We start from the raw sequence: 26445 nt of genomic DNA, 5'->3' as shown, positions 1-26445 counted from the left end.
CAGGAGAAACTTCTTTACTCAAAGAGTGTAAGAATGTGGAAAGCACTACCACAGGGAGTAGTTGAGGCAAATAACATAAATACATTTAAGGGGAAGCTATATAAGCACAAGAAGGAAAAAGGAATAGAAGGGTATGCTGATGGAGGTAGGTGAAGTAGAGAGGGAGGAGGCTCGTGTGGAGCATAAACGCCCATGTAGACTAGTTGGCCGAATGGCCTATTTCTGTGCTGTGGACTCAATGTAATGCAATGTAATAAAGTTCCCATAAAATACCACCTAAAAATAGTTTGTTGCAGCCAGATTAATTTTGGTTGATAATTTGCCTCAGGGCGTCCCAAAGTGCTTTATAGCCACAGAAGTACTTTTGAAGTGTAGTCATTGTAGCAATGTAGGAAATGCAGCAGCCAATTTGCGCACACCAAGGTCCCACAAACAGCAATGAAATAAATGACCAGATCCTATATTTTAGATGTTGACTGAGACGTTGCTACTGAACACGGTGTGAAAGCACCTACAATTCACTGCGTACACATAAGCGTTTGCTTAAATCTCTAAAATGTTTCCAGTTTTGCCAAAACTCAATCATTGTAATTTTATTCAGTTTATTACTGTAATCATACTCAAAACAAAAGAAGTATCTGTTTGCAGCCTAAAAGAACCCTCGAGACAGACAGTTAAGACCCGATTTTCCGAATGCTTGCTCTGGCAACATACAATAGGAAATCCTGGCACAATTCTCACCATTTTTGATCCATTAATTTTAATGGACAGAAAACCATGGGGAGCCCACACGATTTCCCAATATGCACATCTGGCAGGCAAGGCTCCGCACTCAACTTACACATGCAGAAAAATTGTCCCTTTAGTGTCCAGTTACAACTCTCTAGAGGCAGACATTTAAGTGTAGATTTTCCACGCGAGTTATGCTGGCTTCCCAATGCAATTCCTGCTCTCCCCATCATATTGTAGATTTTTCTGCTGGAAGTGATAGGGGATGTACAATCCATATTTGGATGAGTATATTATGACACTATACAAATGATGTAATTACGTAATTTAAAGTAGCTCCAGTAATTTGCGCTCTAGTAATGCTGGGTGCATAGAACGCCTGTGCATTCTTGACATACTGCGTTGCTATGGCAGCATGCGGGGGAAAATTGAAAAACATTGAAATTGAAAAACTTGCCTTAGCCTACGCCTTACCCTGTAATTGACTGCACGGGCTAAGGAGCTTTTAAAGAAAAACTTAAAATTTTAAAAGATTTTCCGGAAGCACGGAGTCCTACGGCCAATCTGCATCCTGAAGTCCACCACAAATACGCAAAGCTCCCTGATCCGAGAAAATATGCTGGGGTCAGGAGCGAATAGAAATCCCACCATGACTAAGATATACTGGGATACCACAAAAGCAGAAAATCCCAGCCTTAATGTCCAGTGTAAATGCAGTTTTCTGACAATCACCACCGATATCGGTTGCCAAACTGTTAACTCTGATAATGGGAATGCAGCTTATCGAGGTTCCACTGTGTCTATGATGCTATGGAGAGTATTACTTGTCGATAACATTGAGCTATATGACCAGGTGTTAGTTTGACATAAACCAGCTAACATGAAATTGAAACATTTTTAATTGATTTTCATAGGCTTTTCATAAGTAACTGGTAAAATTTGATAATCACGCAGCACTAATGTTTAGCTTCAGTTTATTTTAGTCCACCGTGCCTCAACTTATTAAACATTTTACCACTCTATTTCAAAGAAAACAGCAACAATGAAAGAGCACCCCAGCGTGAGTCAGCATTTACAGAACAGTAGAGATTCTTTTTTAAAGCAAAAGAAAAAGCTAAAAAGGGAAACATTTTTATATTTCCCCCTCCAATACTTATTACCTTACATTTAATAATTTTATTCTACCATTCATTAGCCCATTCAATTAGTTGGTCCAGATCACTGAATTCTGATCAGTCTCCCTTATACAGTTTATACATACATAGAAGTTACAACACGGACACAGGCCATTCGGCCCAACCAGCATCTACCCTCCATGTGAGCAAATTATCTTAACACATTTACCCACTATTATTCCCATATCTCTTCATCCCCTTTTCCTTCATCCACCTATCCAATCTAATCTTAGTTTGCATCTCAACAACTACCCTTAGAACTCAATTTCACAGCCTGACAACTGTGTAAAGAAGTTTTGCCTGCTTTCTGTTCTAAATCTCTTATACTTAATTTTGTATCTATGACTGCTCATTCTAGACACCTCAACCATTGGAAACAGTCTATTTCTATCTATCCTGTCTCATCTTTCCATAATTTTAAACACTTCTATCATAATATCTCCAATATCTAGTAGAATTTGTTATCATGCAGCTCTGATATTTAGCTTCAGATCAGGTCAAGATGCCAACATTTTTTTAAAAAGATTACCTCATTTTTAAATTGCTGAGGACTTAATGCCATAATCTAAATACACCCATCAGAAGCTTAAAACCTCAGTCTGTCAGGCTAATTATATGGGGACGTGTGATTATCCCCAAAATTCCATTATAATGTTTAATCAAGATCGGGGAATCCTCATGAAATTCTACCCCCAGGAGACAAGAAAACCCTTGTAGCATACTGCTAGTCACTGACCATAGATTAAGGCCCCGATATTTACGGGGAGGCAGGGAGGGAGCCTATCAGCGACCGAGAAACTCGGTAATCCCGGGATGGTGGAGCTCCTGCCAAATTTAATGGCAGGACCTCATTAGAATTTTTCTTTTACCCTGTTTCAAATTTCAAATTACCCCCTAAGTCTGTTCCATTCATCACTGCTTTCAGCTACTCAATACTAAGCCAATTTTCAATTCAGTAGGCTAGTTTGCCATTGATTCTTCGAGTTTTAACATTCTCTAAAAGCCTCACACATGGAATTTTATCAATTGCCTTGTGAAAATAAAAAAAAGAAAATAATTCTCATTCACTAACTTTGGCTCAAAGTAGTCACAATATCAATAGTCTTTTTCTCAAAGGGTTCTAATTTTTTTCCGCATCTCATAAGATGACCTCAGCAATGTGCTGCGATGTATTAGCAAGTCTAAACTCTAATTTCATATTGTAAATTGTGAGGTATGAAAATAACATTTTAAAACATATTGGCATAAAGATTAAAATGAACACTGCAAATGATAGATATCTGAAATAAAAGCAGAAAGTGCTGGCAATAACAAGCAGGTCCACTAACATCTGAAATTAGAAAAAAAACAGGCTACGTCACAGGTGAGGCCCTTTATCAGAAATGAACAAGGAAGGGAAGAGAGCCTACTCAACGTTTTTGTTTTAGTCTGTCTTAAAAAGGGATTCTCTTGTTTCAACTATCAGTTAATTGAAAGGGCCCCCCACATGAAGTGTTAAACTGCTTTTTTTCATTACAGTTGCTGACCAACCTTCTGTGCATTTCCAGTATTTCCTGTTTTTATTAAACATGTTGCTGTAAGCCTGTTGGCAACCATAAAATTTGGCCCATGAGGGATTTAGAACATTGGTGGCAAAAGGATTCTGAATTCTTAGAATATACAGAGTTACAGATTGATTATAACTAATTCTTAATAGCTAGTAAAATTGCTAGTTATAGTTCCCCAACAGTAATCTTTTGGCAGTATGTTACCTTGGAAAAGGCAGAGGGGCATTAACAACACTAAAAGTACCTTAAATACCTCTACTCCACATTCTTTTTGGCAGTTACCAGCAGTTCAATTACCAACACTTTTCTGTCCCCTGGTATTATGGTTTGCATTTCCAAAGACACATTTTTAAAAGGATGAAGTTCTTTGAAATAATAAATTATGGAGCTTATTTGTTTTATAGCTAGAAATATTATCACTTTATACTATCTTTTTCAAATACAGTTATTTGTTTCACTCAATATTTTTGAATTTAATACAGGTGCTTATTAAAAGTATTATTTTCAACAATTATTTAATCTTCATTTAATCATTTCAATGAGGGGGAAAAAAAGCACAATATAAAGGAAAATAATTGTCATGGTTGTTAATGTGACCAGATACATTCCTTCATTACTCAGATTTTAGGAATCATCTTCACAAATAATAAGCAACATATGGATTACTGCTTTGTTCTGTGCAATCGACACAATTCTTAACTACACCAAATATAAACATTTTACATGAGAAATAAACATCTATTTAACCTCAGAACATACAAAAAAGTTTTGGGATGCTGGTAGATTTGTTTTACCTTGTAATCCGGTCTAATATTGGCAAAATAAATGAAAGAATCAACAGCAAGGGCAATTCTCAGCCCTCCTCCTTCCCATGATGCTGCATACATCTGCTTGCCAGGCACTTTTAATGTGCGCAAATGCTTAAAGAAATGGGAAAAGTCAGGAAAATATATGGGTTATAACTCTGAAAACATCAAGAATGTATCATACAATATTGTAACATTCTTCAAATTTAGCAGTTGCATTTTCTTTCTGAAATCGATTTCGATCCTGATTATTTTATGTACTTTGGATTAAGTACTTCTGACTGACCTAAAAGCTTTATAGAAAAGATTATTATAATTCCCCAGACTCTACTGATAAAGGAATTAAGAAAAGACATGCATTTAGAGAGCATGTTTCACTTCCTCAAAACATTCTAAAGCACTTCACAGCCTATTACTTTGAGGTATACCGATTGCTATTTAGGTAAACATGGCAGACAATTTGTGCACAGCAAGAATTTAGTTTGCTTATGCTACAGTATTGATTTACTTAGTTCAACTGCTTAGAATATCTTCTTGGTTATTCAGGCTGTGTAATGCTGAACAGGCATAACCTTTCACTCTTTCTTTAGAAATACTGAGTTTCTTATGCAATAAGATATATAGCTGACTTGAAATTACACCAATCAAAAGAATGATGAAGAGGAAAAACTCTCTTACCTCACCAAAAGGAGTGTAGAACTGCACAACGTTGACCTGCTTGTCTTGACCAGGTGACATCTGGGAACCAGCAACAGCCAACACACTCCCACAGTAGTTCCACTGAATGCCAACCACATTTATACCAGTGTCAATCAGGGCAGGATCTATCAGAAAAAATACCAGGTGGTTACACTATTCACTCTTGATATAGTCTTCCTCATTATTTGAATGCAACGCAACCTCCACATACAAAATCACATATTCCAGCCATCTATATTGGAGAAAGTCATTAGAACACTGTCCTGTTCTTTAAAAAATCTTAATGCATTTATAAGCATTTTTGTGGATTCAACTTTATTATCTATCCTTGTTGTGGAACAAATCCTCAGTTCCTTCCATCTAGAGTTGGTTACAACAAGGTTCGTAGTGCACATACCTGCAGCACAACACAGGCTCACATTTTAACTTATAGTATTTGTATCATAACAGGTCCGAGAAAGCAGGGCAGTAGTTTTTTGTGTGGATATTGCACTGAATTAATATCATAATGAAGACAGCACTTAGATAAGTAATCTAAAATTCTTCTTTAATTGTCAATCTACACGTACAACTAGTAGTATACCAAAATATTTCAGTTAAACTAGAGATGTACTTTTGGTGACATGATGTCATCATAATGTAAAGAAAGAGCAGGAAGATACCTTTCTTTCAATTTAAGACTCAAGAAAGAATATCCTGACTTTTTTCAAATTTACTATTGTGAAGGGGAATAAATGATGCAAAAGACTCCCGCTGTTCACTTTGTGTGGCCTGCATGATCATAGGTACAAATCTGCCATTTGCCCAAAAGGGCTATTGCCTTGGCTTGACAGATCCTCTGAGGGAGCAATGCTCCTGGCCAGGTTCTTTTATGTTGTCTCAGGAATTGTTACATTTTTGAATCTTTTTTTACCCTTCTTACAGTAGACATTTTGACACATGTATCTCAGATCATTCCCATAGATGAGTGCTAACTCCCTATGCCTTCAAAAGAACCTTCACTGACCCATATATCTAGGTAAGCTTTCAGTAACATGTTTAAAATAATGCTAGGCAATATAACATCATTTTAAGTTTAAATCATTAAGCAAATTTATTTTACAAATTGTGAACAGATACTTGGATTCAAAAATAATTGTCTGTTTGTTCAAAAGTAGCTTTCTTCATCCTCTCAAACCTGCAGATCGAACCAATCTTGCAACATATATTCAGCTGGGCATGGGTTTTTTTTAAACTAAAGTTGATTTTAAACTACATATGTATTGCTGCTGGATTTAAAGGGACAGTCATAAAGCCAAACGTCACACTTATAATAATCAATGGTAACCTTGAATTGCTCCCAAACAGTTGCATTTTCTCCCACCCCTGTAGCGAAAAGTTCATTACCTGGCCCATGATTCAGGCAAACCTAAATAACTTAATGCCTTGAACTTCTTTGTCCAAAGCATTTACACCTGGCTGAAGCAGCGATCTTCTTGTCTGCATAATGTTCGACATCCTAACTTGGACTGCAACACTGGTAGGTATCTGCATACCAGAGACATACCTATCTTGGTAATCTGTATTATAGGATGGTATTTGCATCAAAAGCACTCTCTAGGCACACATAAATATATACAAAGATCTCAGCGTCTGAACATTTCAATTGTTTTTTCCAGAGGTACCAGCATCTGTTCCTACATAAGGACATAGGAGACTTTCCATACTTTACCTGAAATTGGTCCATTGAAGAGCTCACAATGGCTAGACTTTGCATCTATTCGCAATCAAACAGGTGAAAAATCTAGCCCATTATGTTAGACAAATAGGTCTTTCTCCACTGACAGAGTGTATCCAAACTCTGCTTGCCGCATAAAATTCTCCCAAATTGCCTTTGTGGCAGATCATTAAAAAGGGATGAGCTGGAACCTAGAGAAAGTGTGCTGAGCTGGCAGGTCTACTGGATTTGACTCGACCACAACATTCTCAAGAAATGCGATGCCCAGCCTAATTGTGCATTAATGTGGGCATTATAGTCCTCAAAGGAGAGCCCAGGAAACTAGTGTACTCAGCTTCTCAGAATGTACTCTCCCTCTTTACCACCCGCACTTATCTTGATCCTCAAGACAAGTTAGAAATAATTTATCATACATAAGTTTTCTCCAAGCTTCTCGTATAAAATCTGTCATTGTATGTTGTATTTAAAGTCTGCCTCCTGCTGGTCAATTGAAGAGTGGTATTGACAGTATTCATGAGGGTTCATAACACATTGCTCTGGTCTCAGATATGGGTATGTAATGGTGAGGAAACAAAAAGATAAGAAAAATCCTAAATCTATCCTAAATTTATACAATAACAATACTCACTTTCATCATGCTCATGACGCATTATCTGACAACGACCATTGTCTAAGCAGATAGCTAGGCAGGGACAGTCTGGTTCAACATAGCCTTCTGTTCCAGAATACCAATGGATCCCAACAATGCTGACTGCACCAGTCACATTAGCAAGACACTGCAGCACCAGCTTCACCTAAAAAGGAAATAAATAAAGATATACTGCATATATACAAAATCAGATTACAGATGAGCATAAGGAAAGGCTGGAGTTAATCACAATATCAAAAAGCTCTTAAACTTTACTGCAGTATGAAAATTAAATTGAAATATATTTTGTAGACTTTATATACAATTTTTTTTAAATGTTATTTCCAATTTACTAAATTTGTGTAGATAATGCATTCAGTAGCTGAACAAGAAATTGATTTTAAAATTTAAATTCTTCCATAAGAGGCCATCGTAATTGCTAATTTTCAGAAGTGTACTCTTCTGCTTCACCCCTCCCTAAGTACACATAAGAGTATTAACCCTACTTAAAAGTACTTTCTGTACACCCGTAAATCTTAGTCAACTTTGAATAGCCCCAAATCATCACAATTAATTAAAAATTGGATGCTCTTATATAACAAACTTAGAATTCAGTCTCGATGAAAATGCATGTAGATTAAGAAATTCTATAAAATGACAAGAAAATTCAATAATTTGAGAACAGTCACAAAAAACAGTAATCCTACAATAAAATTTCCTTGGCTGTCATATATATGTATTTCTCCGTTAGCCATGCCAAATATAAGAATCTTGCTGTCTGGTGACCAGGCCACTTGACTCAATTGGAGGCCTTTCAATTCCTTGCCCCAAATACGGTTACCTGACAAAACATAGAAAACAGGAGACTATCACTAAGAAAAAGCTAGACCATCAAGAAGAGTCTTGAATGGCAGTTAACTACGAGTTTTATGGCTACCAGAAACACAGTAGCTGTGCAAATGTTAATTTATATATAATAACCTATATTAAATTAATTAATTAAGATGGAGACCTATGTTCCAAAACCCAGAAATGTGGATCCACATTCAAATACAAAAACACCATACATTATTTACAAACAAAACCTTTTGGCACTTTCAGAATCACACAGGATCCACATTTCTGTGTTTGGAATATAGGTCTCCATTTTATGTGTTTATTTATTTAATATAGGTTATTATATGTAAGCCAACATGCATTAACTAGTAAATTAATTTAAATAGACAATGACAGTATAGGTATTTACAGTACATTTATACTGGAATTGGGGGGGACATTTTTCTTTAAATCACATAATCTGTGAAAAAAACATTAAAGATAGATGAATGTCAGGACCTAATCCACATTACAATTCTTCAGTCTGAAATACTTTACCGTCCACTGAACCCACAATGACAGCACCATCTTCATACACGATGCAGATTTTCTGTCCATCTGCATTCCAGCTCATACTGCGAACAACAGATTTGTTCCTATTGTTGATCATTTCCTCATACCAAGAACCTATAATCAATTCACAAACATTGAGTCTAATGAAAAAGATAAATGAAAAAATTAAGAATCAACAGTTTTAAATCTTGCTTAGGGAAGAAATGAAAAACCACTGCAATGAGCACCTTCAACCATAGTACATGGCAAATTGTCTTCTAAACATAATTTTCTAACGGATAGATACAATAATCCCGCAAGTGCAGAGTTCTAACATCCTAATTAGACTTTTCCTAGTGGTCACAGTGTCTCTTTTAATTTTGTGTTCCTTATACACACAGGGACCGAGATGAATGTATATTACTTGCTTAACTTACCTTACATAACGGCACAAATTCTGTTCCCTAGCCACTGACTCCATCCCTTGCCTTGGCCACTGTCTGAGGCTGAACCAGACTGTTTGCAACCTCAGCGTCTTATTTTACTCTGAGCTGAGCTTCCGACCCCATATCCTCTCCATCACCAAGACCGACCACTTCCACCTCCGTAACATCGCCTGTCTCCACCCCTACTGCAGCTCATCTGCTGCTGAAACCCTCATCCATGATTTTGTTACCTCCAGACTTGACTATTCCAATGCTGTCCTGGCCGTCCTCCTATCTTGAATCCTCTGTAAACTTCAGCTCATCCAAAACTCTGTTGCCCGTATCCTAACTCGCACCAAGTCCCGTTCGCCTATCACCCCTGTGCTCGCTGACCTACATCTGCTCCAGGTCCAGCCACAAATTTAAAATTCTCATCGTTGTTTTCAAATCGCTCCACGGTGTCGCCCCTCCCTATCTCTGTAACCTCCTTCAACCTTATAACCCTCCGAGGCCTTTGCATTCTTCCAATTCTGGCCTCTTGTGCATCCCCGATTTCCATTGCTCCTCCATTGGCGGTTGTGCCTTCAGCTGTCTAGGCCCTAAGCTCTGGTATTCCCTCCCAAAAACTCGCTGCCTCTCTAACTCTCACTCCTCCTTTAAGTCACACTTTAAAATCCATCTTTCCTGTCCTAATATACTCCTATCTTGCAGCCTCCGTAAACTTCAGCTTATCAAAAACTCTGCTACCTGTATCACAACTCACACCAAGTCCCGTTCACCCATCACCCCTGTGCTCGCTTACTACATTGGCTCCTAGTCCAGCAATGACTTGATTTTAATAATTCTCATTCTTGTGTTCAAATGCCTCCATGGCCTCATATCTCCCTATCTCTGTAGCCTCCTCCAACCCTACAACCTTCCAAGATCTTTGCGCTCCTCCAATTCCGGCCTCTTGCACAGCCTCGATTTTCATTGCTCCACCACTGGTGGCAGTGTCTTCAGCTGCCTCAGCCCTAAGCTCTGGAATTCCCTCCCGAAGCCTTTCTGCCTCTCTACCTCTCTCTCTCTCCTCCTTTAAGACGCTCCTTAAAACCTATCTCTTTGACAAAGCTTTTAGTCACCTGTCCTATTATCTCCTTATGTGACTCGGTGTCAAATTTTGTTTGATAATACTCCTGTGAAGCGCCTTGGGACGTTTTACTATGTTAAAGATGCTATATAAATGCAAGTTGTTGGTGGTGTTATAATTTACCATTTACTCTAACTTTGCTTCCCCATGCTGTTTTTTTCTGATTTTCACCTAGTGGCTTTTTGTTACTTTTTTTAATGTATGTTCCTGTTACAACTGCAATAAGGACATGCCTCCAACAGCCTCTCCCTGATTGGTGCTCTAATGTCCTCCCTCCAGCTCCCTCTGTGTCCCATTCCTCTAGTTCAGGGAGGAAATAAAGCTGATATGTATTAATAGTCCTCTCTGGTGAGACTTACTCAGCCTCTCTTGCAATATAGAAAGTCCTCTATTATTTTTAAATGGTGCTATCCAGAATAAAAAAGGACATTCCATGATATTAGGTAGGTTGGGTAAGCTCTGGCTCCCAGTCTCAAATACACTAGTATGGCCTACTCCTGCTCCTATTTCTTACGTTTTTATATTTTTGGACACAAAGGGAATCAAGGGATATGAGGATAGGGCAGGAAAGTGGAGTTGAGGTAGGAGATCAGCCATGATCCTATTGAATGGCAGAGCAGGCTCGAGGGGCCATATGGCCTACTCCTGCTCCTATTTCTTATTTTCTTATAACTCTGCTTTCATATGCAAGTTAGAAATTAGGAGGACACAATGAAATGAACCTAACGAGCAAGTCTGGCACAGAGTTTAAACTATACCTGCCCTACAGCCAATAGGAAAGGAGTGGAAAGAGGGGACAATCACCAAGGGCCCGATTTTAGCACCCGCTACCGGGTGCGTTCTCGGCGGGGGGGGGCCCCCGAAAATCCCGAAATCCAGGTGCGGGACCGGATCGCGCCTCGATCCCTGATGACGCGCCGGCGTGCGGGCGCAGCCCCCGCTGGTGGGAATCCCGCAGGCAATTAAAGCCAGCAGGATGCCACTTGAGAGTATATACTTTGCTTGTTCAGGTCATTAACCGACCTGATTAAGGGACTGTGTGTGATTTTGGATAAACATGGGACTGTTTCACACACTGGGGGAAACACTCCCAGTTGAAATGGACGTGTTGCAGCTGTCAGCCTGTGGCAGCTGCAAAGGTCCATTTGACAGGTGGGGGAGACCCTCAGCCATTGCAGGAGGCCGCTCTGTCACTTGGGACAAAGTTTGGCCTCCACCACCCTCCTCCTGATGGTCGAAGTCACCAACCTGCACACTTACCCCGGGGTCCGGAGACATGTACCTACCTTGCGGACCCCCTCAGACGTACATCTTGCGGATGGGGGCCGCCGTAGCTGCAGTCATGACCTCCTCGGAGGGCGAACAGCATCACCAGCCTCACCATCCACGCCGGCCACCTCTGACACGTGGAGCTCCACAACAGAGTGCTGTGACACATCCACCTGTACAGCAGGAGGGAGAGCTACCGCAGAGAGAGATGCATCGCAGAGGGCACTACCCTCGCCACACGTTCCACAGACCGAGGCTCAGCCTCCTGGACCTCTCTGAGCAGCAGTGCACACGGAGGCTCAGAGTCACTCGACATGTAGCCGTGGACATCTGCAGCCTCTTTCATGCCGAGCTGCTCCTGGCTGGCCCGTGCACCATCTTCCTACCTGTCGCTGTCAAAGTCACCACTGCCCTCCCGAACTTCTGCTCCACAGCCTTCCAGGCTGCAACCGGGGACATCCCCGATGTCTCCCAGTCGTCTGCGCAGAAGAGCCCTGCAAATACACCTACACCCACTCTGCAGTGACACACTGGGTGGCATCAGTGGTGGGTCCTCATAGGGATACCCAGGAGCAGGCATTATTGCACAAACCGGACAGGATTCGCGAAGACATGGCAGTAGTGGTGCCAATATAATGTGTGATGTGAGTTGTTCTTTAATTCAATAGAAGTAAGAACCATGACAAACCCTCAAACACCCTTGTGCATCCCCTTCATGCTCACGACACGTTTGCCTTACGCTGCCTACTGCACATATGTGATGCATGCCCTGTGGCTGCAGCACAGGTGGTGGCAGGTTGAGTGAGGCTGGCCGTGAGAGAGAGATGCACGAGAGGGTGAGTATGGGATAGAGCCATGAGATTGTATGAGGATTGGGTTGCGTGGTAGTAACGGGGTGAGTAGGTGCAGGTAAGATGAGGATAAGGTTTGAGTGGGTATGAGGGGTGATGTGACAGAGTAGTGTTGGCAGTGCCGAAGGAGATGTGGGGTGGGGGCAGTGTTGTGGCAGACGGAGTGTAGGGGAAAGACTACGTGTTGTCACTGTGGCTGACCTACTGGGGTCATTGGAGCGCCTCCTGCACTGTATGCAGGTGGGCGATATGTTGGTGGCGCTGGTGACCTCCTCTGCCACCTCGAGCCAGGCCTTCTTGGTGGCAGAGGCAGGCCGCTTCCTCCCGCCCGCCGGGTGGAAGATCTCTGTCCTCCCCCTCCTCCTCACCCCATCTAATGATATCTGGGGTGAGGCATCATTAAACTGGGAGCAGCCTTCCCCCTAGGCTGCTCCATGCTGTAATTTTTGCTGTTTGTGGCAGCATCTGTCAGTGGAGGACTGCCCCTTTAAATAGAGCGCCTCCAGCTGACAGATCTTACTGCGCATGCGCAGCCCGCCCGATGCGCAGATCAGCAGCGGGGAACCCAGAGGAGCAGGTAAGTGAATCCAATTAGTGTGTTGCCTGCTACGATCGCGCGGGCAACCCACTAATTTCACCGGGCGCGTTTTCAACGCGCCCGCTGGCCCACCCGCCGAAAACCCGCACCCCTGGTAAAATCAGGCCCCAAGTCTCTGGTGCCGAGGGCCAAGAGACTAACAAGAGTTTGATGTTTTATTGGGCAGTGGAAATTCCATGCATCAGGCAATCCCCAGAGTTCCTTGTCTTCCTTTGAGGTGAAAATTAAACTTTCACCAAGTTACCAAAAGGGTACGCAGTGTGCTCCCATAATTTAAGGTAGCTACAAGTACATGTGCAAGACCTGCCTGAGAACAACTTCCCTGTCACTGTGGGGGAGTGTCTCGTGCTACCCAATGCCTCCATACATACACAGCTCAGTTTGGCAACTCAGCAACACTTAGCTTGAGCCTATCAATATATACCACATACAAGTTCCCAAGTCATTTCACTTTCGAAAACAAACACTACATTCTGTGGTTTATCTCTGACACTATGCTTTAACTCATTACCATGTATAAAAATCAGTTTAGCCAATTGTAATGCTGTTTAATAAGCATTTTATTCAAATCAAAGTCAATTTTGCTGTGTACCATTAGAAGGGTTAACTGACCTTTATACAGCATCCACACAATAATGAGACCATTCTGGTCACTAGTTGTCAACTTCTGGTACTGTTCATTCCAAGTCACCACCTGTACAGCACCTGATCAAACATAGTTTAATTAATATAACAGTCCAACTGAAGATAATTTTCAATCTAGATTCTTTATTAGTCATACCAAAGTAATTTCTAATTCATATAAAATTTTACTTTTTCAAAAACTGTTCCAATTAGTAATCAGACAAGACATGTAGAAATGAAAGAAACAAACAGGCTAGAGGAGAGTGAAATGCTTTCATTTTTAAAAAAGTGTAATGGGAAAAATAGTTAGGAAATGTTAGGAGTTATAAACGTAAGAATGCTACACAAAGTAAAAGTAAAAGTTTTGACATTGGGAAGCTATGCTGAGAATAATGTATTTAATCAGGGATTGAGCAGACCACCTGTTTTTCTTCTCCCCGTTTACTGGATTATTTGGAATTGTGAGGAGAGAAATGCAGGGTGTCGTTGGAATTTCATTGGAACTTTGTACACTGAAGCTATACATACAGGATAGCATACCACCCTACGTTTATACTGTTTAATGTTTCTATTTTCTAGATTGCATCTCCAATTTGGAAAAAAAGGTTTTATTCATGGAAAAAAAATCTAAAAAAAAGTTGAGTCGCCTCTAGGCTTTGCATCCCTCATACAGGTGAATAAGATCAACAAGGTAGTGAATAAGCTACTATACTATCCATAGTAGTCAAATGGTATCATGCGCCAACCTGTATGGTTGCAATAACAGAGACAAATTCAGAAGGCATCCAAAGAGGTTGATTACCACATGTGTTTACCGAGGTGACAAACTGTTTAATTCCCCTCCCCCCACTTCCTCATTGGGGGGAGGGGAATTAAACAGTTAGTGAAAGAAAGGAAAAAGTTGGGGGGACTTTTCCCAGGCTAGTGTTGCACATCTCCTAGCAGTTGGTTCATAATTGCTTTGGTAGAAACCAGAGAACGTTACTCACCCTGATGACAATAACTGACACACACAAGAATAAAAATATAGGAGAAAAGTAAAAAGGGTTTAAAAACAAACACTCCTCTACAGAAACCAATTCCTAAGTTTTTGAATACGTAGAGGATACAAAATGAGAAAGTTATGAGACATGATTTATATCTCACTATTAGCTCACCTGATAACTCAGTCAACAAAGTTGCAAGTAAATTAAGGTCAGTGCCTCAAGTAGGCTATAGATTGTCTCCCACAAACTTTCATCATATCATTTGTTTACACCATACATTAGGTAGTAAATAATTAATGTGATCAGTTAGATATAAATTTTTATTTTAAGCCAGAACTAAATTATGCATGATTTGCAGCATGGTTAGAGGGATGCCCCTTTGAATTTTTTGACCCCTCACAGTGCCATTTGTTCCCAGTCATCATGAAATGTTGCATCATTTACACAGCTATAGTGTCCATCACTGTAATGGTGTTGAGTATATTGCATAACAAAAAAAGGATAAAAAATTTGCTTCAGTACAGGCAAATCAATAAATTCTGGTTATATATTCTAATTGCTATATAAACAGTTTAGTTACACTATAACAGTAGCAGCAACTGATTTTGTTTTATTTAACAGCCAACAGCTAAAAACTAAAGTAGCCACATCAAGCATTCCTCTTTGACCTGATTTGTAGAATAAAAAGAAAACTTACCACTGTGTCCTTCTAGTGTCTGATTCATGGAAAGGTTACTGGGTGCTGCCAGTCCCTTTAATCTTGTATCATCTACAAAAATCCACAATGGCCAAATTAGTACCTAAATGCCATTTCATGATATGGTTCATTATTGCTTTAAATACAGTTATAAAATAGAAAAAGAGAGTTAAACTAGAAGTAATATACTGTATCAGGTATGCTTACGAAAATATTTAAGAGGAGGCCAAAAGGATCAAAAGTGTCAGTATAGTTTCCTAACACAATTTTCTCTCGTCCCCTCCCAAAGACAGTGGCCCGGAAGTTAGAATTGAAAATGTGCTCATTTCTGGGATCATTCTCCCCATGTCAAGTTACGCTCAAATTTCCTGTGAATCTCATTAGAATACGCCCAACGGTAAAAAGGGCGGAAATCAGCATATACAATCGCAGCCTAAGGAAAGCAGCGTACTCACACTATATATTTCTTCTTTAAATGTGAAAATTGAAGGTTCAACACATTTAACTATCATTCATGACATTAGGCACAGTATGTTTAAAAACCTGCAATTGGGGAAGCTTTTCAATTTTTAATGTGACTTATACTGATGCCATATAAATGCATTTAAAGAAACAGTAAATATAGGGCAGGTCTCAGTGAGGATAAATGTTTTTATAACGCTTAAAAAATTGCAATGAAACACCAGAAAAATGACTTTGTTTCCTGCCACGCCTGAAAATCTGGTCATAATTGTAAGGGGTCATCTGAGCAAGCATAAATGCAGCAAACTCACGTATAAGACTCTGTAATTTGGGGCAGGGCCACTATTATGGGCGGAGATGCGTTCAGGTGTAAAAGATTGAGGAGATTTGTGCGTATCGTACTTGCGCACATAACTCACTTTCATCCAAAATTTGGTGATCTTTTAGGCCACGTATTTGATTTGTGTCCCAATTGTGCGTCTCCGGGTGCAAATACGCAGGAAATTCCAGGCCAGCACCTCATGCTAGGCACAACTATTGACAGCCCTGAAGTACCTCACCCATGTGGACATTCTTCACGAGCCAAATGCTAACAGACTATTTAATGGTGGAAGCATCATAGCACAACCTGATCCCATCCTCGTATGATTTGGTGTCCATACACATTAGCAGCTGTATGCCACGACATTCAGCTTTATAATTTGTCTCTCCCTCCACAGATGCTGCCTGATCTGCTGAGTGTTTCCAGTATTTTCTGTTTTTAATTTCAGCTTTATAATGCACTGCAACCCATGATCAAATCTACCAATCAACTGAGCTAAAAAGCTGTGACAATGGATTGGCTGATGCATGTACAAACTTCAAATTGTTAGCTACATGCCTGCCAGTACCCACACACAAGCACTCATCTGCAGGTGTCTCTGGACAGCAAATAAGACTAGGGATCCTGGCTACTTTTTTTCTCCTTCTCCAATACCCAGAGATGCTATGGCCAATTGTAGTTCCTCCACCACTGCCAAGATCAGTTTAATTTACAGCTTATCTGACCTTTAGGGTTTGTTTTTCATTTTTTTCTTAATTCTCCTCCTTTCTCCATTTGGTTTAAGTCTCCTCTCCTACATGTATTGAAGCCAAGCAGAACTTCAGGAAAGTACATCTTGATATGTGATTGTGCCCCACTCCACTCATTATATTGAGTCCAGCACTCCAGAGCTGGATTACCCTGCATTAAACTTATATTACACTGTACACTGATCAGCTTCCATTAAGTAAGTGCAAATAAAACATTTTACTTACATCAGCCCTCATTATATTACAAAGTATGATTCTATGACATTTTAGCCACACTTGCCTACAGAGTCACCTTACCATATTTCATCTACCCCTACTTACAATACACCAAAACAGATTATCTGGTCATTTATCTCACTGCTATTTGTGGGACCTTGCTGTGCACAAATCGGCTGCCACATTTGCCTACATATCAATATTGACTGCACTTCAAAAGTAATTAATTGGCTGTGTATCACTTTGGGACATCCTAAAGACATGAACGACACAATGGCCCAGAATTTGTTCCAAAAATAACAGAGAGCCGAACAACACTCGCCATTATTTAAGGGCAAATGAAAGAGCGCGTGCACAAACGCGCAAATCCGGAAGTTGCTCTACCAGATGCCCTGTTCGTCCGAAAGCTGCGCAAGAAGGGCATCTCACCGGTGAAAAAAATGGACCAGCGCAAAGTTGCTCTCCTGCCCAGCTGGAAACGAACTAATCTACACAGAAAAAGGTACGCTCAGTTTTTTAGGTCTAAGCTAACTTTTAACGGGGTGGTAAGTCTTAATGACTGCCAAACAACCTCTCTGGTACTAAAAATTAACTTTTAAAAGTGCAGAGTTTCATTCCTTCCAATTTTAATTGTTGCAGGACATTTTTTTTTTTAATTACTTTTTTAAATTTTTCTTTCTGTCTCTTTTATTTGTCTTTTAATTCAGTATTTCTTACCCTTTCCTTATTTTGCTTTCTCTAACTGATTTTACGTTGACTTTACTGTTGTAGCTTTCACTTCCTGGTTCTGTGCCTGCATGACTTGTCAAGGATGCTTCAATCTGATTGGTTAAGGGGACAGAGCAATCCTTTCCCCGCTCACACAGCTCACAGAGCCCACGAGAGGACACTGCACTTTTTGCAACTTACCTTTAGAGGAAATTCCCGCACTAAAGCCTGTGGATCATTTGTGGGTAAGTTTAAATCTAATGCGTGGCAAGTGCCGTTCATTCACCACCCAGAGCAAATTCCGGGCCATTAATGCAAGTTCTTTCTTTTAAAATAATGGAAATAAGATGGAGGTCACTGTCAAATATATTTTTAAAAAAACAGACCTAGAGCACGTAAAATCACAAGATTGGTTCAGCCATTTGAATCTGAAGATCCAGCTCTACCAACTTCCCAATACAACATCTAGTTTTCTTAAATCTGTCCAATCTGGCCTATACTTGCCCTTCACAACCTTTTGCTTGTGTGCTCTGTCCTATTTCCTTGACATATCTATTCTAGGTTTACTTCCTCTATCCCATTAAGTATCTTATGTACTTCCATAAGGCCTGACATGTTGCTCTTCAAGGCTGAAGAATCAAGTCATTCTTTACAGCTTATCACTCTAAATATCATGGAAACTAGAACAATACACAGTTCTCCAGGTACATCCTGACCAGAGCATTGCATATCCTCTGCATGCATTTTGGGGATTTATCATAAAATATATGCAAAAAGATTTTTAAAATTGTACTACATACCATATGTGGCTTTCTAAGTTTTTCCCTACCTGTCTGTGTTTCAAGTTTCAGCACCTTTAAAAGGCCATCTTCCCCACCACAGGCAATAAATCCTTGGTCTTTATTCCATGAAACACATCTCAACTGAATGTTATTAGGAATGGCAATCTGAAATGAAATACAAACGGGAACATTGTACATTAGCACGGATAACCTAAAACTGAATTAAGGAACATGCTCTACTATTTCTAAATGCATAAGTAATAAACACATCCCATGTACCTTAAAGACAGAATTGCCAACTTCATACAAAAGGACCTTCCCCTACTAAATAGTAGACTGAAACTCCAGATTTATTGAAGGCCCTTCTCCCCATTCCCAGAAGGCATTTGCTGTTGCCAATGGTTTCCTCAAAATATTCGCCACGTAAAAACTTCATCTTATTCTGGACCTTACCTTCCTAGCAACAGGAAGTCAGTCTCAAACTCATAAGAACATAAGAAATAGGAGCAGGAGTAGGCCATCCGGCCCCTCAAGCCTGCTCTGCCGTTCAATCAGATCTTGGCTGATCTTCGATCTCAACTCCACTTTCCCACCCGATCCCCATATCCCTTGATTGCCCTAGAGTCCAAAAATCTATCCATCTCAGCCTTGAATATATTCAATGGCTCAGCATCCACAGACCTCTGGGGTAGAGAATTCCAAAGATTCACAACCCTGAGTGAAGAAATTCCTTCTCATCTCAGTCTTGAATGGCCGACCCCTTATCCTGCGACTATGCCCCCTAGCTCTAGACTCTCTAGCCAGCCGAAACAATCTCTCAGCATCTACCCTGTCAAGCCCCCTCATAATCTTATGTTTCAATGAGATCAGCTCTCATTCTTCTGAACTCCAGGGAGTATAGACCCATCCTACTCAACCTCTCTTCATAGGACAACCCTCACATCGAAGGAATTAATCTAGTGAACCTTCATTGCACTACCTCTAAGGCAAGTATATCCTTCCTTAGGTAACAAGACCAAAACTGTACGCAGTACTCCAGGTGAGGTCTCACCAATGCCCTGTAGAACTTTAGTAAGACTTCCCTACTCTTGTACTCCAAACCCATTGAAATAAAGGTCAACATGCCATTTGCCTTCCTCTTTGCTTGCTGTACCTGCATACTATCTTTTTGTATTTCTTGTACGAGGACACGCAAGTCTCTCTGAACACCAACATTTAATAGTTTCTCACCATTTAAAAAATATTCTGTTGATCTATTCTTTCTACCAAAATGAATAACCTCACATTTCCCAAATTATACTCCATCAACCACCTTCTTGCCCACTCACTTAACCTGTCTATAACCCTTTGCAGACTCCTTGTGTCCTCCTCACAGCTTGCTTTCCCACCTAGCTTTGTATCATCAGCAAACTTGGATACATTTCACTCAGACCCTTCATCCAAGTCTTTAATATAGATTGTAAATAGCTGAGGCCCAAGCACCAGCCCGCGCAGCACCCCTCTAGCTACAGCCTGCCAACCTGAGAATGACCTGTTTATCCCTATTGTCTGTTTCTCGTCCTTTAACCAATCCTCTATCCATGCTAATATATTACCCCCAACCCCATGAGCCCTTACCTTGCGTAACAAGGTAATCATTCTATTTCATCTTCTATTTCTTTGTCCATTCCTCAGAGGATGGATGAACGTGGAAAAAGTGTCACACAGGAAACAAGTGTAGCAAAAAGTACTTTTTGCTACACTAGCATGCAGCAACACCAGTGAGTCACATAAGCTACCATTACAGTACCCTACCAGTGAGCTGAGAATCTGCCAAGCACCTAGCTTTTAACAACCTTAATCTCAACTTCTTCCTCCTTCACTCCAAGGTCCAATCTAATGGTTGAATAAACATTAAGTAGTTCGTGAAATTATTTTATTCTGAGTTCGAAGACAATCTCCATAATCCTTAGCTTACCCAGCCACTCGTATCCTGTCCTGCATTAAGTCCCACTCACTCATTACTCCACTTGCTGACCTATTTGGCTCCTTGTTCCTCCAATACATTGAATTTAAAACTGTCATCCTCATGTTCAAATTGCCTCAACCTTCCTCTACAACTTTCTCCAGTCCCGCAATCATTAGTACTCCAATCCCACCCCATCATCAGCCACCTCAGCCCTCACTGCCTTTAATTCCCACTAAAACCCCTCCATCTCGCTATTTTCTCCCTGCACGTTTAAAAAGCTATCTTTTCAACTAAAGCTATCGGTCACCTCTTCTATGTCTCCCACCATGGCTTGGCATCTATTTGCTTTGTTTGCATTTCCCTATATATAGAATATAAATGCAAGCTGCTGTCGATTCTAACTGGTACCGGCAAGTGACAGAACAAGCACAAAGTAGGAATATTTGTAAACAGAAGTTTAGGAATATTTGTAATCATAGTTTCAAGCTCTTGATCACACCTTCCTTCTCCGGATAATAACTATGATGGGCAGGATGGATTTAAAAGATCCGGCGCGACCCCCAGCAGTTTCCAGATCTTCAATCCACTGATCGCCCTTCCAGCCTGTACCCCTTCCTACACCCTCTGCACGTATTTCTGACGCAGTTTCGTTGGTTGCCATGTGAAAGCAAAACATCTGCCCAGTCCAGCAGGATCGTGCACATTCACACTTGGGGGGGGGGGGGGGGGGGAACACTCCCACAGTTGCAGAAGTGGAATCCATAAACACTTTTAAAGGGGAATTTGACAGCTGCTTGAATAAAGTGGAATATTAAAAAGAGGGTTTGGGGGAAAGGAGCGGGAGTGGGAGCAGATGAGGAGGCTCTTGTGTGGGGAAAAAAAACTATTCTGTGCAATTAAAACCACCATATTTCTAAAAGCAGAACAATGACCATTACTAACAAAAATAAACTAAAACTATAATTACTTCATAAATCAAATTTAAAAGTAACTGAAAGCAAATCTATTTTTGCACAAATTTTAAGACCTTGAAAGAGCAAAACAGGAACCTCGGAGAGATCAGGTCAGGATCAGTCACTGACCGCAGTGCGCATGCTCCCATTCCCTCCGGACATTCTCCGCTCGAGCTCCGACCGTTACCGTTTAAAACCATCCCGCGGCCTAGTCCGAGAGCGCGATTCCTGCGACACCGAGCGCCTCACCTTCTTGCTCAAATAGATAAACATGGTTCAAAGCTTCGATCGCACGGCCACAAAAGGAGGCAGGTCGTCGGTGCTTCTATCTCCCGGCTCCTTCCCGGTGCTCTCGCCGCTTGGCGTCACTTGCCGCGGTAACCGACCGAGCCGCGTCTCCTGGTAACCACGGCCAGAAGCGCTCTCAGCCAATCACTGACTGCAAGAGCTCTCAGCCAATCAATGACCGCAAGCGCTCTCAGCCAATCATTGACCAGAAGCGCTTTCAGCCAATCACTGACCAGAAGCACTGCACAGCATTCAACCAATCAGCTGTGTAGTGGTTCAATCAATCAAGTATGAGAATGAAGGAAGACTTCAGCCAGTCCTGGATGAAATGTATCCCAGGCTGCCAGGAGAAGCAAGGGAGGAAATAGTGGAGGCTCTGACCATAATTTTCCAATCCTCCCTGGCTACATACATGATGCTGGAGGATTGGAGGACTGCTAACGTTGTACCATTGTTTAAAAAGGGAGAAAGGGACAGATCGAGTAATTATAGGCCAGTCAGTCTAACCTCGGTGGTGGGCAAATTATTGGAATGGATTCTGAGGGACAGCATAAATCATCATTTAGGAAGTCACAGGTTAATCAAGGACAATCAGCATGGATTTGCCAAGGGAAGGTCGTGTCTGACTAACTTGATTGAATTTTTTGAGCAGGCAACAAGAAGAGTCGATGAGGGTAAAGCGTTTGATGTAGTCCACATGGATTTTAGCAAGGCTTTTGACAAGGTCCCACATGGCAGACAGGCCGACGGACCAAGTGCTGGAAAGTAGGATTAAGCTGGATAGCTCTTTTTCACCCTGCACTGACACGATGGGCCGCATGGCCTCCTTCTATGCCGTAACTTTCTATGATTCTATGATTCAGCCAGTCAGCAAAGCAGCAGCGCTCTGGCGACGGTGGAGCGATAGAAATAGCTCGGTATGGAGATTGTGCATCTTGTTCTGAGCAATAGTTACTTACTGATAGTCAATGATTAAAAACGTGAATGATGGAAATGCTGGATTGGCATAAGAGATCAGTCAGCAGCTTGACAGAGAAAGATTATTTTCTCCTCTGACCCATTGTATACCTTTGCGTCACATTCTATTATTATTGGTTAGCTATTTAATCAAGCATGATTTTTAAGCAGAAGAGTTGGACTTTCAGTTCAGTTGGAAATCTGAACAAGGTTCCTGTGCCCTGCTGACACCCAAAGTGCCATGTCTCAAGCACAGTATACACCTTTTGCAGGACATAAATCCACACAGAATTTTACAAAACCTATACAGTAATTATTTTGCAAAGTGATGTGCCATTGTCATTTTCTCTCACATTATCCTGTCTCTCTCACTTGGTTTCTCCAACTGTCTTATTCACATAGGAACAGGATTATGCCATTCAATCTCTCGAGACTGTTCCACCTGTACCTCAACTCCATTTATCCGTCTTTGTTCCATAGCCCTTGATACCCACACCTAACAAAAATCTATCAATCCCATCTGCCCTCTTGGGTAGACACAAAAGGTCCCACGACACTATTTGAAGAAGAGCAAGGGAGTTCTCCTGATGACCTGGCCAACATTTATCCCTCAACCAACACCTAAAACAGATGATCTAGTCATTTATTTCATTGCTGTTTGTGAGAACTTGCTGTGTGCAAATTGGCTGCCACGTTTCTTACATTATAACAGTGACTACACTTCAAAAGTACTTCATTGGTTGTAAAGTGCTTTACAACCAATGAAGTTGTGACAGGCGTTATATAAATGCAGGTCTTTCTTTCCTAAATGGCCCACCTGTAATTTTAAGATTATGTCCTTTTGTTCTGGATTCCCCCACCAGAGGAAATAGTTTCTCTGTATCTACCCTATTGAATCCATTTATCATTCACAGCTGACAATATTGGTTAAATCAAAATCACATAACCGAGCCATCAATTTGTGGCAACAATAACTATGATTAAAAGCAGTAAACTGCATTCGTCACAAGTCTATCTGTGTTTTAATCCAGGTTCGTTATGAAAATAGAGCCAAAACAGTATCTTTCAGTGTAGTTTAAATGTGGTATTAATATATTTTCTCGTCTTTTTTTTCATTGTGTTTTTTCTTCTTTTTCTCACTTCACACCCATCGTAGCACAGGTGTGGTTACCATTATCATGGTTTCTTTTTAGCACTTTCCAGCGAGAGTCAACAAGAGATCGCTATGGAGTTTGAACTACATTGGCATTCATAGCACTACTGAAAGCCTTCTATTACAATTACAGGGCCTATCATTCCATTTTATTCTCTTGAATTCTCCAGCGAAAGAAGATAAACTGCAAAGCCAGAATTTATTGGCATAGTGCAGGAAGAAGTGAGATCGTAATTTACAGTATTTGGAAGTGGGAAATCATGATCTCATACATAAGACTTCCCTAACTGCAAGAGTGTAGGTAGTAATGCTCTTTGATTCATTCATTTTGTTCATCTTACTCTGCTTCAGAAAGGGAGTCTTTGAGGAATTTACAAAAAGCACTTAGACCAAAGTAAAGTTGTATATGTTATGTATGCAGCATCCACTCTGATGTTAACATCTCTACATTTATTTTACTATTACATGTATTGTACCGATTTTTTATATTTTATTAATTGGCTTTTCCTCCATTTCACTAATTAAACTTAACTTTTCTTTGAGTTTTTCCCACTGTTTTAATTTTGATTTCTTTTTTCATTTTTCTTCTTTTGTCTATTCAGTAGTTATCCATTCTATGGCCACTGTTTTTTATTTTGTAGCCTTTAATTTAATTTATTACCTCCTTTCTTTTTTGTGTAATCTCCTCTTTGACAATTTGCACATTAATAACATCCGTTCATTCATCTTTCCCTAATCTCTCAGCTCATTTTCTGTACTAAAATCTCAGCTCACCTTCAGTCCTAATCTCTCCTGATTTTTTATCCCAATTTTCAACCTTATTTCTTGTCCCATGAGGAACCAAGAAGATGATAGGGAAAATATTTTAAAAATTAAAGAGAGGAGACAGAACAATGTCTGGAACATCATTTAACAACGTCTTCCTCTTGTAAACTGGAAAGGTGCATCATTCTCAGAAATTCCCATATACAACCTACTCAATCACCAGGGAATATAGATTCACTGCCCAGCTAAGGCAATCAGTCCGTGGTCCATTTTAAATCCATTTGTTTGAAATAGAATTGATATGTTTATTACGTGAGTTACAGTCAGTGTCCGCACAAGTGTAATAAAAAGCACATCACATAAGAACATAATAGGAGCAGGAGTAGGCCTTACGGCCCCTTGAGCCTGTTCCACCATTCAATCAAATCATGGCTGATCTTCGACCTCAATTCCACTTTCCCGCCTGATCCCCATATCCTTTGATTCCCCTAGAGTCCAAAAATCTATCCCTCTCAGCCTTGAATATATTCAATGACTCAGCATCCACAGCCCTTTGGGGGTAGAGAATTCCAAAGATTTACAACCCTCTGCGTGAAGAAATTCCTCCTCATCTCATTTCAGACCAACGTGGTCAGGAATACATAAACAATAGAAAAAAATTCTGATTGTTGCAAAAGTTATGTTGACAATGCTTTGAATTGAACTTTCTATTTGGTACTTACTTCAATGGCACACTGCCTGGAGTGACATCTTAAGATGTGGTATCTGGAATTCCTTGTAAAATTCAAATAGATAATATCTGCTTTTTATAACTCATATTGACTTGGATTTATTGTCTTTGGTTTCCCTGGGTGATGGTGGACAACTTCCTTCATAATAGACTCCAATGTTTTTGCCACTGCAAATATCAAGTTAAGAGACCTATAATTTCCAAGACCACACTTTAAAAAAATTGTCTTCACACTAAAGACTTCTAATCCTGTACAGTCCTTGTTCACATTTAAGTTAACAAACTTTCTGTCACATCACCTCCTCTCCATCTTGATTTATTTTAGTACTGTCTGTTACACTCCATCTAGGCCAAAAGATTTATCAACTACGAAGTACTCCATTTTTGAAAAATGGACATTTCCCTCTCTCCCATCACTCGTGCTCGGGAATACTGCTGATGTTTTCCATAGTGACAACCGTGGTGAAGTTCACACTATTAGCCTCCCCCATCATCTTACCTTTTTTGTTCTTAACATAAATTTGAGATGAGTAATATTAAGAAAAATACATGCAAAATGTAAACAGTGTTGCAACAGTGTTGAAACATTACCTGGAAGGAGGCAATCATGTGCAGCCTCAGTGATAAATTAGAATAGTATTTGTGTAGGTATTGTTAAATGAAGTTGCAGAAGTGAGAGGAGAACTATTTAACAGTCACTGATTGTGAGAGGCCTACTGCAACTGAATGTGGTCTAGGAGAGAGAAAGAAAACTTAGCTGGTTGGTGTCCTTGTGGAGAGAAAGGAGAGGAAGCAACAGGCCAAATAGAAGCTTATCTTTTATTTCTAAATTAAGTAAGAAACTTCTCTCTTTTGCATGGCATTTAGGCATGCAGGATGAAAAGTAACTAGTTTCTAATCTATGTTGCACTAGTTAATCTTATCCGGGGTGACGGTAGGAGAGCTGCAATTGGCCTCGTCATCTCTAGGTCAAGGAAAGGAAAATCGGCTAGGATTCATACTCCTGATTCGTACTCCAGTAATTCCTGCTGGAAGTGTGCGTGTTTGAACATCAGGTGAGGACAGGTTTGGGAACAGCTGTGATTCCCCCTCAATTGAATAACCTGCCTACACCCTCGTGCCAGAAGGTGCCCAGCACCATACCTCTGCAAGAAGTCAAAGCTT

At 40.5% G+C, this 26445-nt stretch overlaps 1 protein-coding gene and 1 long non-coding RNA gene across 3 annotated transcripts in view; both read right to left on the bottom strand.

Moving 5' to 3' along the window:
* Positions 1 to 21806, bottom strand: part of wdr35 (WD repeat domain 35) — a 121148-nt gene extending 99342 nt beyond the window's left edge. For both annotated transcript variants that reach the window (XM_067984349.1, XM_067984351.1), the window contains exons 1-9: positions 21638 to 21806; positions 18535 to 18652; positions 15249 to 15320; positions 13554 to 13646; positions 8676 to 8804; positions 8009 to 8142; positions 7302 to 7467; positions 4936 to 5081; positions 4246 to 4371 (exon numbers count right to left, since the gene is read on the bottom strand). In XM_067984349.1, the coding sequence (XP_067840450.1) occupies positions 4246 to 4371; positions 4936 to 5081; positions 7302 to 7467; positions 8009 to 8142; positions 8676 to 8804; positions 13554 to 13646; positions 15249 to 15320; positions 18535 to 18652; positions 21638 to 21661 (1008 nt within the window). In that variant the 5' untranslated portion in view covers positions 21662 to 21806. The remainder of the gene's footprint in view (positions 1 to 4245; positions 4372 to 4935; positions 5082 to 7301; positions 7468 to 8008; positions 8143 to 8675; positions 8805 to 13553; positions 13647 to 15248; positions 15321 to 18534; positions 18653 to 21637) is intronic.
* LOC137321368 (uncharacterized) overlaps positions 1 to 26445 on the bottom strand; it is a 230284-nt gene that overhangs the window by 112004 nt on the left and 91835 nt on the right. The gene's annotated exons all lie outside the window — the stretch shown is intronic.

Source organism: Heptranchias perlo, chromosome 5, assembly GCF_035084215.1.
Source record: "Heptranchias perlo isolate sHepPer1 chromosome 5, sHepPer1.hap1, whole genome shotgun sequence".
In the NCBI taxonomy this organism is placed as follows: domain Eukaryota; kingdom Metazoa; phylum Chordata; class Chondrichthyes; order Hexanchiformes; family Hexanchidae; genus Heptranchias; species Heptranchias perlo.
The sequence above is the reverse complement of the archived record's forward strand: the minus strand, read 5'-3'. Positions and strand labels throughout refer to the sequence as shown.